Raw genomic sequence first — 19,634 nt, forward strand, 5'->3', positions numbered from 1 at the left:
GCTTCTCCCTGAGCCAGTTGCAAAAAGAAGCATGGGGCAACATGACTGGAGATGGACGGGAGAGACGACCAGTGAAAATCTGGCTCCCGCCTCCAAGAGGACCTGCCGGGACTTCCGGATTCGAAGGCCCGCCCCCTTCTCTCCCGGAAACAAGGGGTGATGGGCAGTTCTGTGGGCGAGTGAAGGCTCTTCGTCACCGCCCCGCCCTGGAGCCGACTTTGGAGCCGCTGCGGCCGGGCTGCGTTGTCTCCCTCTTGCGGCGCCGGAGCTAGCGCGATGTCGCCCCCGCTGGATTCGGGGAGCGCCGAGGACCCCTCAGGGGACCTCCGCAGCGTCTTGGTCACCAGCGTGCTCAACCTGGAGCCGTTGGATGAGGATCTGTACAGGTAGTGGCGCCCGCGGCGGACCCCCGAGATCGCGACTTGTCCCCCCTATGTCATGACAGGAGCCCCTCCCACCTGCTAGGGCCAGGGGCTGCGGTGGGGCGGGATAGCCCTGTCCTTGACCCACCTAAGCCCCCCTCCCCTCCCCCAAGCCTGTCGCCCTCAGTCTTCCGTTCTCTTCGTTTTTCTTCTCATTCTCTTCCCACTCCATCGCCATAGGGAGTTACGATTGTGTGCTGATCTAACAGCACGTGCTTAGCGGTGGCATGGGGAGCCCTAGACGCAGTGACCTCGGAATTACAATGGCCGAGCCCTTCCCCATTCACCTTTGGAGCCAGAGCAAGGCAATTTGACCTTTTCCAGCAATGCTGCTGTAGTGGCGTGCATTCTTGTCAGTCAAACAACTATTAAGCGTCCACTGTGTGCACGGCCCCCTGCTAGGTACTGGGGCCACCGAGACACAATGAAATAGACCCTGCCCCAAAAGAGCTCAGCCTGGGACTCTCTCCTCTACCTAGTTTGAGAGAGGCCAGGTTCTCCTCCCTCTCTAAAGCTCCTTCCACGATGCCATGCTGCCCTGCTTTAATAGAGTGAGGCCTGTAGGTTACATAGCAAGACAATTTTGTTTAATCTTAAAGACCCAGAGGCCTCCATCCTTAAATGGTGGCTGTAGAGTGGATTCCCTCTGAGAGGCCAAAAGACCAGGGGACCAAGGATTTAGACTTGAATTCAGAGTAAGTTTCCTTGAAGGCAGAGGGTCCTGTTCCAAGGCAGTGCTAGGCATAAGTAATAACTATCTATTAGATTCTTTATTTGGCTCCTTCCCTGGGACTGGATGCTCTTTTCCATCTGAGGACAATGTTCATTAATTGTAGACAATATGTGACCTAGGAACTTCTCAAACTTTAGTCAGTGTAGTGAAAAAAAGAACCAAACTGAGATCGTGAGTTCTAGCACAAGCTTCTGACTCTCTTGTGTGAGCTAGGACCTTCCTGTCTGGACTTTAGTTTCCCCTCCTGTAAAATGAGATTAGACTAGATGAGTCTTAAGGCAGTTATGTTTATAGGCCCTTCCCTCTGTTTTTCTCAATTCACAGGGGGAGGCATTACTGGGTGCCTACAACCCAGAGGCTCTTTGGAGGTCAGATTGTGGGCCAGGCCTTGGTGGCTGCAGCCAAATCTGTGAGTGAAGATGTCCATGTTCATTCCTTGCACTGCTACTTCGTGAGAGCAGGTAACCTTCCCCTTCCACCACCTCCTTCCACCTACTTCCTCATTACGGAGTTCATGCATTCTTGCTTTCATATTCAAGGGAGCCTATTGGGAGTGGAGTTGGGTGTTTACAAGGGAACTTTGATTTCTCCATCCTTTCTGTTAACTACAGAATTAATGATCACTAATCATAATCTGCCGAACTTTGTTACTTAAGATTTCCTCCCGCATAGTCCTTCTACCTATTTTTGTGAGGCATTGAGGTATAAAAGGAAGAGTGCTGGCTTGGATCAGGGGACTTGGGTTTTAGTCTACACACTGCTTCTGCCTGTGTGATGTTGGACAAGTCACTTCTCCTTTCTAGGCTTCTGTTCTCTCATCTGGAAAATGGGGGTTAGGGGAGGAGAAGCAGGGTCAATCATAACTGGGTACATGTGTACCTCCTTATGGTTTACAAAGTTCACATATAGTTTCTAATTTGATCCTCACAACAACTCTATAAGGTAAGTAATGTAAGCATTATTTTTCTGTTTTACAGATGAGGAATCTAAGGGGGAAAATCACTTAGCCAAGGTCACATAGCTAGTAAGTATCAGGGCCAGCACTAGAACCTAGGTCTCCTGATTCCAAATCTAGTGCTCTTTCCATTACGTGAGATGGTTTCCAAGGTCCCTGTCAGCACTCACGTTGTGCCCTGAGGCCCCTGGCAGCAGGGACATTCTGGGATTCTCTCTGGTCTCTACTGGAGAGACTGCACCCTGGCTTACCTAGCTGCCCCCTTGTGCCCTGCAGGGGACCCAAAGGTGCCGGTGTTGTACCAGGTGGAACGGACACGCACAGGAGCCAGTTTCTCTGTACGCTCAGTGAAAGCCGTTCAGCATGGCAAGGCCATTTTCATCTGCCAGGCTTCATTCCAGAAGACCCAGCCCAGCCCTATACAGCACCAGTTCTCAATGCCGTCCATCCCCCCACCAGAGGAGCTTCTTAGCTATGAGGAGCTCATTGACAAATGCTTACGGTGAGGGGGTATTGTGGTCTGGAGGAGAGAGGGCTAGCCTAGGAGGCAGGAGATTTAACATCAGTGCTCATCTCTTGGGACCTTAGACAATGTCTAAATAAATGGAAATAACCTGTGGCCTACCTTATAGGACAGTGGTAAGATTATAGATGTGGAAATTTGTTTTGGAAAGGTATAAAAATGCTATACATGTACTCTTAGTGAGACTTTGGGAAGTGGGGCTTCCTGATGTCTGAGGCTCAGGGAGAAGGTTTGGGGTAAGCCTCACCCCAGAATCTCAGGAGGGACTTGGAGGTCACCTAATCCAACCCTTACCTGAACAACAATTCCCTCTATTGTCTCATCCAGTGTGTCCGAAGCCTTTTAGTGACAGTACCTCATGCCCTTTTTTCCCCCAAGTGGACTGCCTTGAGAGAGGCTAAGTGAAGAAGGAAAAGCTGCATTTTCAGAGGGTTCTCCCTTACCTAGAGGATTGTCAAATGCAGTACAAAATGCCAGGTATGTCTGGCTGCTTTAATTCAAGTAGAACCAATTCATTGGGTGGGGGCAAGAAAGGCACAAAACTGGCAGTAGTAACTATGAGGTTGTCTCTCTGTTTTACAAAGCCAGGTAGGGAGGAAACTACAAAATTAACCACAGAATCTGAGTTGAGTGGGATCTCGGAAGTCACTTTGAATTTATACCTGAAAAGTTCCATTAACTTCAAGCTTCTCCATTGACCTCCTGGGATGAGTAACTAAATACTTCGTGTTCTAGTGTAGTGTTGGGATAGCTCTGGTTTAGAATTTTTTTCCCTTATGTTTAACCAAAAACATGTCTCTTTGAAGCTTTTACCCATGTTTCCTAGTTATGATCTTTGTGACAAAGCAGAAGCAATCCCATCCCTCCTGCTCGACTTTGATTTAGGATAGATATGAAAGGATAGGGAACATTTCAGGAGCTCTTGAGCCTGGGACGTGGAGGGATGATGCCCTGACTCTGGGCAAATCACATCTTTCTGGGGCTCAGTTTCTCTTCTGTAAAATTAAGGACTTGGCCTGGATGACCTTTTAAGGTTCCATCTAACTCTATAGACTGGACATGGAGTAAAGTGACTCTTTCATTTTCACTCTTTCCAGGGACCCTGAGCTACAGAAAAAGTATCCAATAGGATTGAACCGAATTGCTGCCCAAGAAGTGCCCATTGAAATCAAGCTGGTGGATCTACCCAGACCGGGCCAACAGAAGGCCAAACAGATGTTCTGGGTTCGGGCTCGGGGCTACATTGGTAAGAAATGCTGTTTCTTGCCATATTCCTGTCCCTCTCCCAAGGAGAGTTAGGAAGAGTAGCTGAGGTCAGAAATTCTACTGTGGATATTCATGGAGCAATTATAAGATCATAGAATTTAGAGCTGGGAGGAACCCTTGTTGTTAATGAGGGAAATGAGGCCCAGAAAGGGCAAGAAACCTGCCACAGGTCACATCGGTAATAAGAGCCTATTTGGGGGGCAGCTAGGTGGTGCAGTGGATAGAGCACCGGCCCTGAAGTCAGGAGGACCTTTGGTCCTTGAGGACCAAACACTTGGCACGTGTGACTAGCTGTGTGACCTTGGGCACGTCACTTAACTCCAATTGCCTCACCAAAAAAAAAAAATAAAAAATAAAAATAAAGAAGAGCCTATTTCAAACCCAGGTCTTCTGACTCTTTCCATTGAACCATGCAGTGGCTCGGCACCTGCCTTTACTCTTCTCTCCTACATCCCTCTATGAACCTGAGGTTCAGAGGCCCAGGCTTCCTTGGGCTTACCAGCAAAGGGTACCATTTCAGGGGAAGGAGACATGAAGATGCATTGCTGTGTGGCCGCCTACATATCCGACTATGCTTTTCTGGGCACTGCCATACTGCCCCACCGGCACTACCACCGGGTCCGATTCATGGTCTCCCTTGACCACTCCATGTGGTTCCACGCCCCGTTCCGAGCTGACCACTGGATGCTGTATGAGTGTGAAAGCCCCTGGGCTGGTGAGTTCTGAGGAAGGGGGAGGGTGTTTCCACAAACAACCACCACAGACCATTTGGCAAGGTGAATGCCTTTGGGCATTCATTTGGGTGGCTATGATCAAGTTGGGAGATTTAGAATTTTTAGAATTCCAGCAATGTCATCTCACTTTATCTAGCACTATCCATTGTCTCATTTGATGATATTGTATGTGACCTCCACAGCAATCCTGAGGGGATGTGGCACTGATTATCTCCAGATGAAAAAACTGGGAAGTCACAGGATCCAGAGCTGGAAACTGTCTTTGAGATCCATCTAGTTCTCAGCCCTTCTCATTTTAAACTTCAGGAAACCAAGGATCCTGGAGAAGTGACTTATCCAAGATTATGCCAATAGTTAATAAACAAATAGCAGAACTACTAACTTGGGCCCTCTGACTCTCAGGAACAGGGCTTTCCCACTGCATCAAATCTGAGTCTCATAAAACTGCTTACACGAGAGGTGGTATGGGTTGGAAATAGTTTTAGCTCCCAAGACATTGAGAGACATTGCTGTATTTCAGGTCTGTAGTGGGTTATTGAGAAAGCTGGCACTGTCATGTGGTGGAAAGAGCCCTGAACTAGAAGAACTGACCTGTGGCCCCATCTCTGCTATTTATGAGACCTTGAGCGAATATAAGTTATTGAGGCAATATGGTAAAGAGGAAATAACACTGGATTTTTGGAGCCAGGAAAGACCCAAGTTCAAAACCTGTCTCTCACTTTACACTTCAAAACTTGTGTGACCTAGGACAAGTCACTCAGTTTCCTCATCTGAAAAGATGGACAACAATACCTGTACATAGATAAGCCTTTATATCATACAGGACTGTTGAGAGGATCGAAAAAGGTTGACATAAATGTAAGCTATTCTTATTGTTAAGGAAAAGTTAGGCTATTTGTTGCTAGCTCTAGCCTCAGAAACCACAGGATCATGATGTACTCTTCCCCCAGTCTTTTCCTGGGTGGTCTTTTGGCATTATTGATGTGAAGAACAGTGAGGTTTAGGAAGGGTCTCAGTACAGGCCTGTTGCTCACTCTCCTTGCCCACCCACAGGTGGCTCTCGAGGGCTGGTTCACGGGCGTCTGTGGCGACGAGATGGGGTCCTGGCTGTGACGTGTGCACAGGAGGGTGTGATCCGGGTCAAGCAGCAGGAGCTGGAGAGTAAGCTATAGGACGAAGCTACCCCTAGACCCATTGCATCCATTCCTGTGTTCTGCTCTATCAGGAACTGTGGGTGAGGGCTGTACCCCTCTAGCACTTTGCACATAATAAAAACAGGTACCACTTGGAGGATTCCGCCTTTTTATTCCCCTGGTCTCGAGCAGTCGCTCCACTACTCTTGGCCTTTTGAGGAGACTGACACTCCAAGCTGGATGGGAAAGGGATAATGGAGGGGGCAGAGTCTGGGGAGGAGTCCATTGCTGCTCCTTGGTAGAGAAACATGCCAGACTCCTCCGTTCCCATCACTGCCCCCTGCAGGTAAGGCTGACCACAGAGACGCAGGGCTAGTTGGGGGCACAGCAAAATGGTAACCCACTGAAAAGACATGAGGGTCTTAATCCCAAGGCAAAGAACCTACGTCGACATTGGAGACCTGCTGCTTACTAACCTGTGTAACCTTAGGCAAGTTGTATGAGAAGGAAACAGATCCAGAGGGTTAGACTAGGTCTTTTCTGAAACTATGATTTTTCTAGTTCTTACCACCCTCTATTGTCAGTCCTGTCCCCACAGCTTCTTACCCACCATCCCTGTCAGGATGGGAAGAAGCCCTTTCAGTCCAGAGCCTCCCTGATAAGCAGTTCCTTGAGGCTGGGGGGTGGAGTGGAGGTGAGGCCAGCTTCTTGCAGGGCCTGGAGCTGGGCCTCTGACTGGCGCTTGTCAATGCCAAGCCTCCAGGAGAGGCGAACATGAGCCTCAAGAAAAGGTCCCAGCAGGGGATGGGAATCACTAGCTCCCAACAGCTGCAGCGCCTGCTCACAACTCAGCCGTGCTTCACTGGGTTGCTCCAGCTCTTGGTGGCACACGGCCAGGCCTACCAGAGTCAACAGTGTCCGATGGGCACCTACTGGAGTGCCTAGTTGGGTCTGCAGGCGCCAGGCGTTAGTCCAGAGCCCTAGGGCCTCCCGGTAGAGGCCAGTGCAGGTAAGCCTTTGTGCCCGTCGAAGCTCGGGTAGGATGAAAAAGTCCTGGAGGCCAGGTGCCTCACGAAGCTCAGGAACAGCCTGCAGGTGCCCCAGGAATTGTTCAAAGGCTCGGCTGCGGCGGGCAATGGTCTCAGCAGTAAAATTCCTCCGTAGACGTTTTCGGGGGAAGGAAACTGCAGCCATGGGACCGCGGAATTGCTGCCGAAGTTGCCGGTGTAGTCGTTCAAAGTCTGAGTAGCGCCGGGAAATCTGGGCTGGCACGTGTTCCTGTGGCCCGGGGCCTATCAGGGCGATGGTGTAGAGCTGTTGAGGCAAAAGGGGAACAAGTGGGCTTTGGGAATTGTCTTTTACCCAACCAGATTCCCTTTGCCCACCTCCCTCACTTTCAGCTTCATCATCCCCTTTCCCACCCCATAGAGTTAAAAGGACCTGGAAAGACGAGAACCTTGGGCCCAGTACCAAGGGGACCTGGAGACCCACCTTACCTGAGGCTTCTCTGAATTGCCCAGGGTCATAGTGCAGCACAGAGAGAAAGAGACAGAGATGAGATTCATAGCTGGCAGCTCAGGGCCCTCACCCCCTAGGAAGCCTGATTTCTTAGCACTGTAGAATACTAGGTCTCGTGGAGCTAGAAGGAACTCTAAACACCATCTAATCCAACAGTTCTTAACCCTAGAGTCCATACCTCCAGGGAGGCAGTGAATACATTCTAAGAAGGGGTCCACAGACCCCACCATACTGCCAAAGGGGGAGTTCGGGGTGGGGGTGGGGTGCTGTTACACCAAAGCATTAGAATTCCTGGTCTTGTCCAGGTCCTTCACAGATGGGAAAGCTGGAACCCCGGGGAGAGGAAATAACTCACCCCAGGTCACACTGCTAATAAGTGTCAGAACTCTGAGACTCCAGCCCTACTCTTTTGACTCTGAAGCCTCCAGCCTTCTGGCCTTTTCATTTTTAATAGTTTACATAAAAAGGTAAAAAGCAAAACTCAGGTTCTCCTATGCCATGATTTGTCTTCTACCCATGTAAGCTGCCCAGACACCTAGTCAGCTGGTAGCATGGTAGATCAGAGTGCTGGGCCTGGAGTCAAGAAAACCTGAGTTCAAATTCAGCCCCTGACACTTACTGGCAGTGTCTTGCTGGGAAAGTCACTTAACTTCTTGCCTTGGTTTCCTCAACTGCAAAGTGGGGTAATAGTACCTCTCTCCCAGGGATGTTGAGAGGACTAAATTAGAATATTTGTAAAGGCTTAGCATAGTGCCAGGCACAAAGCAGGTGCTTAAATGTTTATTACAGTCTTCTTCCCTTCCTCAACCTGATAATTAGAGCAGCCAATAGTAGACGTGGAGTAGCACAATTCGGGTCATAGTCAAATGGCTCCAAGGTATAAGACCCATTTTTATGCTTTATGCCTTATAAATCACTTATGTACAAGGGCTCAAATCTAGGGTCTGATATTTACTAGGTGGGTGACCAACTCATAATATAAAGCAGGGGTGAGGAACCTTCATATATAAAAAGCAAGATTCCCTCATAGAGATGTCCAAAAATGGGAATAGGCTGCTTCAGGAGATATTAAAGTGCCTGTCTCTTGGAGGTCAGTAAAGTGTGGGGCATTATAGATCAAGTGAATGACTACTTTGGGGGGATATTGTAGAGGTTTCTTGTCCAGGTAGTTTGGATTTAGATGGCCTGAGGGCCCCTCCAGCTCCAAGTCTTTCATTCTAGTGAGGGAGCTAGGTGGCACAGTAGATAGAGCAGGGGGCTTGAGTCCTGAGGACCTGAGTTCAAATTCTACCTAACATTCATTAGCTGTAAGATTTCTGACAATCATTTAGCCTCATTTATGGAGATAATACCTAACTTACAGGGTTATTTAGAGTCAAATGAGCCAATACAAAGCCAGTACATAAATGCTATTTTTCCTGTTTGATAGAAAAAGCAACTATAATAAGAAATTAGAGTTTTAAGGTTTAGAAAGTTTACTTCACAATAGCCCTATGAAGTATGTACTTCATGTGCCTAGTATTAACGCCATTTTATAGATGGGGGAACCTAGAAGTTATGACTTGGCCAAGGTCACATGGCTAGTCCTGGCATTCAAACCTAGGTCTTCTGATTCTCAGGTCAGTTCTGTGGCCCTCCCTGCTTCAGAGAAAACTCCACCATGGCATCTTTTTTTTCTCTTTCAGTTCCTCAGCTCTCCCTTGATTCATCCACTTCTCCACTCTCTCAGACCCCTTCCAAACTGGCCTGAGCCCAGATGCCTGCTTCCTATCTACATAGTGCTGCTGGAAGGTCTCTAGGTGGGAGTTCTCCAGGTTATCAACAGAAAAGAAGGGAGGGAACCTAGAGATGTGGGAGGAGGTCCCCACAGCCTCATTCCTGCCAGAGGGTGTGTGGTGTGTGTGTGTTAGAGACAGAGAGAGGGAGAGACTAGCTTGGCTGCAGTGGGACTTTGTGGGACAGGCAAGTTCCAAGACTAGCTGTAAGCAAATTATAGAATTATCTTCCTTCATAAGCCAGTTTCCCAGTTCCACGTTGTTTCACTGTCACTCATATCTCCTCTATTTCAGCCCCTCCTACTTCCTACAGAGCAGCTTCCAGTGGCTCCTCAAGGGGCTAGTCCTTCCACCAGCTGCTGCTCTCACGCTTCTTCCTTAGTTACTTCAATTAAATGTAAAAGCATTTGTTAAACTGTGGACTGTATGTCCATGTCCTTGAGACACTGTTTCTTTTCACCTTTAGTCTGAATCCTTTTCCTTCCTCTATAGTGTCACTCTGGTACAGGCCACTTTTCCCAGGTATGAGCAAGGTTCCTCGGCAGGAGTGTGGAGAGGTTCTGGTTTTCTAGTCTCCTGAATGTCATATCTCAATTGGAAGGGGTGAGGGTAGGGGTGGGAAGGCTGATCTTGGTCTTCCAGATTTCTTTACGCATAGCCAGCCACCTAGCTCTCCAGAGCTTTGAGGACCCAGGCTGGAGGGAGCAGGACCCAGCCAGTGGAGGACTAGCCTCACTCACCACGTACTTGGAGGGGGGCTCATTGATGACGTTGGCGCTGGTCACTTCAAAGAGCAGCCGCTGGGGTACCAGGTTACTTTTTGACTTTTTCCAGAAGTCTTGTAGTTGCCGAGTCAAGAGGTTACTGCCTCGGGAACCTTCTGTTGGAGCACTCCGATCTGTTTAGGGATAAGCCCAGTCAGAACTTTGATCTGGCTGTGTGTTCTAAGGCAAATCACTCACCCCTTGTGAGCCTGTTTCCTTCTCAGTAAAATGAGGTAGCTAGCCTGAACGATGGCCAAGGACCCTTCCAGCTCTAAATCCTAGAACGGACTGATTAGTACCCCAGGTCCCCTAGGCACAGTTCTGAAAAGCAAAAGATAGAAATTACCCAAACTAAGATCTCTTCCTAAAACCTATAATGTAAAAAGACGTGTGTTGAGGGTGGGCCCAGGATGGGAGCAGACCAAATGCAGAACTGGTCCTTTAAGGATGATGTATATTATTTGAAATGCTTGATAATTTAATGGAATGATTTTAAATGCCCACCGAGTAGGGGATTAGAGTCAGATTAGAGTCAGGTTTAAGGGGCTAAAGACCCCTCCCACCTCATTTCCCAGGGCTTGCCTCCATCCTCGCCAGATCCATCCTCTCCAGGACTCTTAAGTCTTCGGCCCAGGGCAGGCCCTGATCCCAGAGGATCTCCGTTTTCCTCCTCTTCCTCCTCTTCCTCATCATCTTCCGTGCTGGTGAAACTCAAGGTGCCACTGAGACGTGTGGATAAGCCCTCGGTATCATCCTCCTCGAGCTCCGAGCTCTCCGGGAATTCCTCAGCCTCCGAGCCTGGGGCCGGCTCCCCCGGGCCCTCTCCAGTTAGGGCCAGGGCGTGCCGCAGGCGGTGCAGAAGGCGGGAGGCCATGGTGCGCTGGGAGAAAGCAATCGGGGCACACGGTTGGGTCGGGGGAGAGGGTGGAAGGGAGAGGGGACAGACCGCCCGGGAAGGAGGCCTTAGTCCGAGGATAGAGAATTGAAGAGGGCGAAGGCTTCTCAGGGGAAAGGAGTGAAGGCAATCGATTGAGAACGCGGGGAGGGAAGCACTAGCAGAGGGAAGAGAGTCGGGTCTGTTCGAATTGGGGAGGGGGACGCAGGAGTGTTTTAAAGGGGAGGCGGAGAGTGATTCTGGCTGAGGGCGGGGGTCGGGTGGGGAGGAGTGGTCCGAGGGCCCAGCCTGGCTCAGTATGAAAAATAGGGGGAGATCTCAGGCCGGCCAAAGGGGATCGCTACTTTGGGGGTGGTAGTGGCAGGAGTCATCCAGCCAAGAGGCAAGGGATGTGAGAGGGTAGGCTGAACCGGGCGCGGCCAGCGGGAAGGGAGGGGGGGTGGTCTGTTCTGTTTGGAAGCTAGGGACACCCCAGACCAGGGAGAAGGGGATGGGGAGAAGGCACGGTGTTCAGAGTCCTGGTCCAGCTCATTTGAGTTGGGGTGGAAGGCAGAACGCAGCCTAGTTAGGAGAGTAAAGGGCTCCCCACAACTGCAAGGAGACGCTTGCATAGTGGGGGAGAGAAAAGGAGGCTCCCCAGCCCCAGTGGGACCAGGGGAGGTATAGGGGCACCAGAGGCGGCCACCCGCTCCGCCCCTTCCTGGGAGCCCGAGGTTACGATGGGTTCCAGACGCCCGCCCCGGGGACGCCCCCTCACCCGAGAGTTTGGGAACCCGGGCAGAGGACTGCAGTGCCTTCAACCCGACAGTTTGTACGGCCGTCGGGGGTGGGTTGGAGGTCAAGGGTCCGAAGGCAGGAGGCCTCCTTCCCGGCCCTCCCAGCTCGGTGACCCGGTCCGGCCCGGCCTAGCCCACAGCTGCTCACCGAAGCCCCAGCGATGACACGGCCTCCCTACTCGGCTCCGCGGTTCCCTCCGGTCTCTTCCTGCCACGGCCCCGCCCCCGACTCCGCCTGCTCCGGGCTCACCGGCCTTGGGAGCCCAGGATCGAAAACCACTGGCCGCATCAGTCGCTGGATTCTGCGGCCCAGACCTGTTCGGTATAAGTGACGGGAAAACGGTTGTAATGAGGAACTTACAGATGTGGGATCTTGCAGTGCAGTGCCCAAGTCCAGAATCTCGAACCCTTGGAATTGGGATTCATCTACTTAGACTGAATACCCCTACCCCATTGGGATGGCGCTCACCCAGGAGTCCTCTACAGAAACAACAGCGAAGTGCCCCACACCTCCCCCTCTCTCCCAGGATGGATCAATCAATAAACACTCATTAAGCACCGACTTTTTTTGCTAGGCACTGGTGATCCAAAGACAAAATGAATCAGTCTCTGGTCTCATGGAGCTTGCATTCTTCTGAGGAGACATGAACACGTGTTAGAACAAAATCAATACAAAGTGTGGACAAAAGGAATTGAGGGAGGAGGGACAAGGATCGAGAAAAACCTCACATTTCTAGCTGGGTTTTGAAGGAAACTAGGGATTCTGTGAGGCAGAGATTACAAAAGTATCCCAGGCATGGGGTACAACCTGTGTAAAAAGGCACCGAGGAGATGGGATGTCTTATGTGAACAAGGCCAGTTTCACTGGAAGCAGTTCCAAAAGGTTTCTGAAGCCGTTTCTAACAAAGTAAAAATCCAATAATCCCTCACATGGACGTTAAGTAGTTTGTTTTTTAACTTTTTCAAAGCACTTTCTTGGCTATCATCTCAATAGCCCTAGTGAGCAAGCCTAATCCCCACAAGGGTGGAAACTTCAGACGGCACAGTGGGTGTCTGCAAAATTTAAAAGGCAGAAGTCTTGGGTTCCAGCTCTGCTCTGCCACTTAGCTTGTTGACTTTGGTCAAGTCATTATCTAAGTGTCTGATCTTTATTTTCTTTCCTTATAAAATTGAGGGATTGTATTGGGTGGCTTCTCAGGTCCTTTTCTTCCAGCTGTGGTGCTGTTTTCTAAGCCCATTTTCAGCTCTGACATTCTATAAGCCCCTGAGAAATGAATGAAAAGGCATTTTGTTAAGTATTTAATATATGCCAAGCACTTTACTAGGCACAAATACAAAACACAAAAGCAAAGACAGTCCTAGTCTTCAATGAGCTTTTATTCTAATGGAGAGATAGCAAACTTTGGGAGAAGTTTCGATCAGGGAGGGTCAGTTTGAGCCATGAGTAGGGCCATAGGAAAATTAAATGATCCACTCCTTCCAGGAACAAAGAGTTGAGTCCAGAATTGGAGAGGGAAGGAGGAATGCAGCTGGCAAGACAGTTAAGAAGCTGACTACAAGTGGAGAGAGAAGACTACCTGCAAAAGTGGGTCAGGTGAGGCTTCACCAATGGAGACAGCTGGGGCCTCTGGGCAGAAGTTCTAGGAAAAAAAAAAAACCTTCAGGGCATGGTTTCTGACCCCTGTGGGAGTTAAGAGTGATTTGTGAAATGACTTGCCAAAAGAATGCTTCTAGTCCTTGACTGCCAGAACACCAGCTTCCCTTTAAGCTTCTGACCTTCTCTCTGACAGCCTCAGTGTAGGGAGGGTCCTATCTGATGGGGTAAGGATGTCAGTCTGTACCCCCATCAAAAAGGGGGCTCCTCCTCTAGCTCCAGCTCCATCCCCATCATCTCCCTATTTTATCGAACATCCGCAGCTAGGAGAGCATGGGAGAACTCTCTGAAGACCTGTGAGACCTCAGTAGCCCTATTCTCTCGGCACCTTTAATTTAGAGGAATTGGCGTTTGATAAGGAGTAAAGGCAAGTCTTTGGTCCTCAGTACCCCACCCCCTCTGGACCCTCAGAAGCACATTATACTGCTAAGACTGGAAGGAACAGTCAAATGCACAAATTGGATAAGAAGCTCCTGGAAGCCAGTTATGGCAAGTCAGTGAATTGTGGTCTAGTGGAAAAAACAATAGGCTGATAGCCAGGAGATTTTTGCTTAAGACTCAGCTCAGTTCCTAATTCATTGTGACCGTCGGTATGTAGCTTTATCTCTGGATCTGTTTTTCTGCCAGTCAGTTGGGGACAAAAACACAAGGTTACAATCTCAGAATCACAGAGCTGGAAAGGAACTGAGAAATCAGATCATTCAGCCCATTCATTTTCCACAGGCCCAAACTGAAGCCTAGAAAAGGGACATGACTTGTCAAAGTCATAGCAAGTTAGTGGCAAAGCTCAGGCTAGAACTCAGCAGACCTAACTTCTAAACTAGAGCTTTTTCCTCAGAACCACACTAGGTCAGAATGAGCTGAACAAGTTTTGATAATCAAACAATCAATCAGCGAACATTTATAGTCTCTTCTATGTTCCAGGCACTAATTAAGCTTAAATCCAGCTTTAGACACTTCCCTATAGGGCATGGTTTCTGACCCCCTTGGGAGTTGAGAGTGACTTGCAAGTAAATTGGATTTAAGTGAGGGAGGGCTATGCAAAGTCACCAGCCTAATTTTCTCCTCTGGAGTCATCTGGGTGATACAGCCAGTAAGTATCTGAGGTAGAATTTGAACTCATGTCTTCCTGACTCCTAGTGCAATACTCTACTCTGGGTTTTTGTGACTCTTCTCTTTGGTTGGTTCACCTCCTATGTGTCTCCTTTTCTGGGTCATCATTGATATCACACCATTGTTGGAAGTAGATTTTGGGGAGAACATAGCTGACTCCATTTTGTCCTGTGTTTGCTATTACTGTTTTCCCCTTCTGCACAGTGTCTCTTTGACAAGTACTGAATGTCTCCTTCCTTACCTCTCTTCCCTCATTCTCTTTATTCATTTCTTTTATTTTTATTTAAGTGACATGCCCAAGATCAGTGTCTGAGGCTGGATTTGAATTCAGGTCCTCTTCACTCCTGGCTGTGCTCTATCTAATGCACCACCTAGTTGCCCAGCCCCCCTCATTCACTTTATGGTTACAGAAGAAAACTCATAGGATTTTTAATAGTCCCAGGAGCTCAACTTAATCCTATATAATAAAGTATAGTAAGAACTTAAACAAATGCTAATTAACTAACTGACCAATAAAGAAAATAAAGTTCTTGGTTATTGCTCAGTGGTGTCAGACTCTAGGTGACCCCAAGGACAAAGTCCATGGAGTTTTCTTGGCAAAGATACAGGACTGGTTTGCCATTTCCTTCTCTAGTTATGGTTTGGGGTTGCTGGGAACCCCAAAATATTAGGGTCTGCTTGGAAAGAACTCAAGCACTCAAACCATCTTCCACAGTGGCAAGATTTATTGTAATGTCAATAGAACAGGTGAGATTCCTTGTGAACCTGAAAATTAATGGAGCTAAGACTGATACTTATATAAAAAAAGGGACAGCGAAAAGATCTAGATGGGATTAAGGAGTGGTAAGCAGTCTGGGGTGGGTCAAGAGACTGTGAAAGGACTATCAATTATCTAGGTGGACTGGGCTAGGCCGGGTGCCTGGGGTGAGACACCAGTGATCTGGGCTGCTGAAATGCATGGGAAAATTCAGGAACTGGTTTGTTTTCAAAGACATGGTCTTTTCCTTTTAGGGATCCAAGTCCCATCATCCCATCATTTAGTGTGTCCCCACTTTACAGATGAGCACCTGAGGCAAATAGAGATTAGGTGAATTGCTCAGGATCACACAGTTAGCACATGTCAGAGGTCGGATTTGAGCTTAGATCTTCCCAAGTCCAAGCCCAGTGCCCTATCCACTGTACCATCCAAAGTTTTCTTTGGTCTAATGTTAATGATGATGCTATAAGAACCCATTCTTTCCTTTGTAACAATTGAAGCATCCTAGTAAGTATCTTTTCCTGCCAAAACTGTTTTGTAAGAACGTTTTCTCTTCAATTACTCAAGTCCTGTAGCTCAAGAGTAAAGATCTCTCATTTGCAGAGTTGAGATGCATATGTCCATCACCCACTGGTGATATGTGCATCACACTCTTAAATGGACAAATTGCCGTTTACCTGATTGTGTGCTATGCTGGCTCTTTTGTGCACTGACTAGCAATGTTGAGGTTTAGAGGTACTGGGACCCCAAAATCACAACACACGGTTCCTGCCCAAATGAATTGGACCCAAGCCTTCTTTCAGCCAAAGACAAGGTTTATTAAAGACCCACATATTGGCCAGACTCTTAAGGAATCTTAAGCATGTGTTGCTAATGCAAGTGGGCCAGATTTTAATCTGAGCACCTTAATGGAGACAAGATGGATCTTGTGGGGATCTAGGGGTGGCCAAGTAGTTTGGGGTGACTGGAGGAGGGGCTGGGAGAAAGGAGTCTAGGGAAGATCTTGATGGGAAGATTAGGAGGTAGAATGGGACCTAGACGGGATCAAGGGTGTGAAGTGGCTGGGGGTCATCAGGAGGTAACAGACAACAGAGGGCTCCGTTAGATTAAGAGTAATGGAGAATTGGAAAATTGGGTGTAGGTGATAATGAAAGGCCAGTTGATAAGATTATAGCCTCAGGGGAATGCTAGAAACTTCCTTGACCAAGTGGGAGAGTTCAAGGACAGTCCAAGGTGAGGTTTTCTAGGGCCCATAGACAAATGGGCTTGGGCATATACCCCATCATTCCCCCCTCAAACAAATGGGACCCAAATTCTTTTGGGGTGAGAGGCAAAGGTCTCGGCTTCTGAAACTGCTTCCTGCTAGCAAGGGGCATAGAGTTGTCCCTGCCTCGAGGGGGTCCCAAAGAGGAAGTTGACTGGAATCAAGCATAGGCTGCATCTAGGGGACAATGGGGGGAGGGGACGTTGGCTGGTATCCACCGTTTGCTACCGACTGTAGGTGAATGGCCTATAGTCTGGAAGACACAGATCTGATAGAAAAGACTGGAGGGCCCAGATATAGGGAAGTAAAAGTTTAGGTGTCTCATTAAAATATTTACATTTGACCTGCAGGATTATCTGATCTTGTTACTTTTTCAGAAGTTAAGTAAAACTTTTGCAGGTAGAAGTTTTCCACCCTGGGTTTAATAGTTACATAAATAGATTTGCCAGAGACTGACTTTCACTTCAAATATCATTGAAATTCTCCTCAAACCAAACTGAAGTTGTTTCTGATTTAATTTCAGTTATTTGGGGATATTGAATGACTACACATTCAGGTCAAAACAGCAAGATCTCACACACTTGCACTGATCTTTTACTGACCACTTGCTCTGATTATAGAAATGTGCTATAAAAGTATAAGGCAGAGACTAGATTTAGGGCCCAAATATAATAGGAGAAAACATCCTTAGCTCTGTTTGGATTCAGACAATTCAATTTTCCACTCATGCAGTATCAAATCCGCCTCATAGACTCAGGACTAGCCAGGTAGGTAACATCCCTTTTCAAAGAAACATAATGGGGAAACTGAGCCAGGAGGATCCCATCTTAGACTGAGGCTAAAATTGTCCTTTCATCCTTTCCCAATGCAGATTTCCCAGCAGAACCACATTCTGAGTAGCCTGTAGCACCTTTCTTAGAGATGGTGGATTACTGATTATAGATGGATTATTATGATCCATCAGACTACTTGATAAAATTATTTACAGTCACCTGAACTTAAAAACAGCAAGTTTCACTAATCACAGCTTAGGAAAAGCTTCCAATTTTTACATCTCAAATTTAAATTTGTGCTGGTGTAAAAAACTAGTTGTTAGAGATTTCTATATACTTGCAAATTCTCAGCAAACCATAACCCAAATAAGCTTTTTGGCAAGTTTACACATTAAAACAATAACCAACAATAGCCAAATCCTTCTAGCTGTAACCAAATTATGAAAAACTGCTTGACATAACTGATACAAGTTTGCCAGTCTGAAACATACCAATCAGGTAACTTCAATTTTGTTAAATGCATTACATAAGAGTGTGCCGGTCACGCCGTGTACTCTCCTCCTATAAGGAGCAGGCTGCCAGGGTCATACTACTAACCTGTCTTCGGTGCCCACCCGGATAAACACAGAGACGAGCCGATCAGGAGGTGCAAACACTCGAGCTTTATTCAGAATGCCATCACAGCAAGGCAAAGCAGGAAAGCCAGAGCAAGAGAGAGCAAGCTCCGATCCCTACTGTTCCTTAAGTACCTTCTTAGCCCCTCCTCCTCAGCCCGCCTACTAGTCATTGATTGTAGGATCAGATACCAGAAGGGGATGTCTGGGGTTAGTGCCTAGACAAAGGGAGAGTACGTGGCACAGGAAGTGAGGCCTAGATACTGGAAGGAGATGTCTGGGGTTAGAACTGCACCTAGGGAGAGGACGTGACGCAGGAGGCTAGGACCGGATACAGGAAGGAGACATATGGGGTTAACGCTGCACCTAGGGAGAGGACTAGACAAAGGGAACTTGTTCTCTGCCGTCCCACTCCCACGTGGCACAGCCCCCTGCCTCAGGAGCACATGCTCCGGTTACTTCCTAATATCTTGTTCCTACCCCATCTTGCCACAATCTGCACACGGCAGTAGCCAACATCAGACAATCCCTCACATAAGAGAATCAACATCTCATCATTAACAGTTAAAACTTTAAAAGAGCATGCTTATGGAGTATGATATTCTGGAGGGCAAAGGAGTTAGGACTACAACCTATCACCTACCCAGCAAAACTGAGTATAATCCTTCAGGGTAAAAAATTGTCATTCAATGAAATAGGGGACTTTCAAGCATTCCTATGGAAAAGACCAGAGCTGAATAGAAAAGTTGACCTTCAAATACAAGACTCAAGTGAAACATGGAAGAGGTAAACAGGAAAGAGAAATCATAAGAGACTTATTAAGGTTGAACTGTTTACATTCCTACAGGGAAAGATGATATTTGTAACTCATGAGTCCTTTGTCAGTATTAGGGTAATGGGAGGGGAAAAAATTATATGTATGTATAGATAGATAGAGGGCACAGGGTGAGTTGAAGATGAAAGGGTGATATCTGGAAAATAAAATTAAGGAGTGAGAGAGGATTATACTGGGAGAAGGAGAAAGAAGTAGAATGAGGTAAAATATCTCACATGAAACAGACAAGAAAAGTCTTTTACAATGGAGGGGAAATGGGGGAAGGTGAGAGGGAATGAGTGAACCTTATTCTCATAGGATTTGGCTTAAGGAGGGAATAACATACACAATGGTGTATGGAAACTATCTTACCCTACAGGAAAATAAGGGGGAAAGGGGACAAGAGAGCAGGGAGTTGATAGAGGGGATAATCAAAAGTAAACACTTCTGAGGAGGGACAGGGTCAAAAGAGAGAATAGAATAAATGAGGGGTAGGATAGGATGAAGGGAAATATACTTTTTTCACAACAGGACTACTATGGAAGTGTTTTGCATGACTACACATCTATAACCTGTACGGAGATACTTGCCTTTTCATTGAGGGTGGGTGGAGAGGGAGGAAGGGAGAAAATTTGTAACCCAAAGTTTTAAAAACACATGTTAAAAATAAAAAAATTTAAAATTTAAAAAAAAAAGAGCATGCTTACCCAAGTTTGGAGGCTAGCTTCTTTACCTTGACCCATCCCCCTTCCCTCTCTCCCCATAGCCGATGGGGGTTGAGGTGGAGGTAGGGAGATGAGAAGGATGTGCTGAACCTGGGTGATGCTTACAGGCAAAGGCTGCCCCAGGGCCCAAGGCCATTGCCAATGGGGCCCATGCCATAGCTGCTGCCACTTCCCCCATCCTTCCTTTTGCCAGGTGGGGAAGGGCAAATTCGAAGTTGTGGGGGGAAGGGTGAAACTCTCTTCTGTAAGAGGGGTTAACAAAGATATCCTCTTGACTCAAGGGAAGGGAGTGGAAGAATGGAGTGACTAGGGTTTTAAGGAGATGTTTCAAAACTCCTTAATGATAGATCACAAAACCTCCAGAATCTGCTAAGATGTTTTTAGCTATTCTAACTTTTCCCTGCAACCTCCATGAAGGAGGATTCA

General features: G+C 47.7%; 2 protein-coding genes across 4 annotated transcripts; one reads left to right on the forward strand and one right to left on the reverse strand.

Annotated features, from left to right (window-relative positions):
- Nucleotides 1-243: 243 nt before the first annotated feature.
- Nucleotides 244-5,923, forward strand: ACOT8 (acyl-CoA thioesterase 8). Its single transcript, XM_027869559.1, has 6 exons — nucleotides 244-386; nucleotides 1,480-1,616; nucleotides 2,387-2,612; nucleotides 3,731-3,879; nucleotides 4,420-4,614; nucleotides 5,687-5,923. The coding sequence occupies exons 1-6, from the start codon at nucleotides 277-279 to the stop codon at nucleotides 5,803-5,805; spliced, it is 936 nt and encodes a 311-aa protein (XP_027725360.1). The 5' UTR covers nucleotides 244-276; the 3' UTR covers nucleotides 5,806-5,923.
- SNX21 (sorting nexin family member 21) lies at nucleotides 5,922-17,677 on the reverse strand. 3 transcript variants are annotated; one of them, XM_027869555.1, is made up of 6 exons: nucleotides 17,653-17,677; nucleotides 13,072-13,134; nucleotides 11,643-12,758; nucleotides 10,406-10,703; nucleotides 9,800-9,957; nucleotides 5,922-7,080 (listed from the first exon to the last, which is right to left on the reverse strand). In XM_027869555.1, exons 4-6 carry the CDS (start codon nucleotides 10,695-10,697, stop codon nucleotides 6,406-6,408), a joined length of 1,125 nt encoding a protein of 374 aa, XP_027725356.1. In that variant the 5' UTR covers nucleotides 10,698-10,703; nucleotides 11,643-12,758; nucleotides 13,072-13,134; nucleotides 17,653-17,677; the 3' UTR covers nucleotides 5,922-6,405. The 3 variants fall into 3 exon arrangements, with proteins under 3 accessions (XP_027725356.1, XP_027725358.1, XP_027725359.1); XM_027869557.1 differs by lacking the exons at nucleotides 11,643-12,758; nucleotides 13,072-13,134; nucleotides 17,653-17,677 and adding an exon at nucleotides 11,476-11,631; XM_027869558.1 differs by lacking the exons at nucleotides 11,643-12,758; nucleotides 13,072-13,134; nucleotides 17,653-17,677 and having other exon boundaries at nucleotides 10,406-11,367.
- Nucleotides 17,678-19,634: the final 1,957 nt, after the last annotated feature.

This window comes from Vombatus ursinus, unplaced genomic scaffold (assembly GCF_900497805.2).
Source record: "Vombatus ursinus unplaced genomic scaffold, bare-nosed wombat genome assembly UNPS02014793.1, whole genome shotgun sequence".
Taxonomy (NCBI): Eukaryota; Metazoa; Chordata; class Mammalia; order Diprotodontia; family Vombatidae; genus Vombatus; species Vombatus ursinus.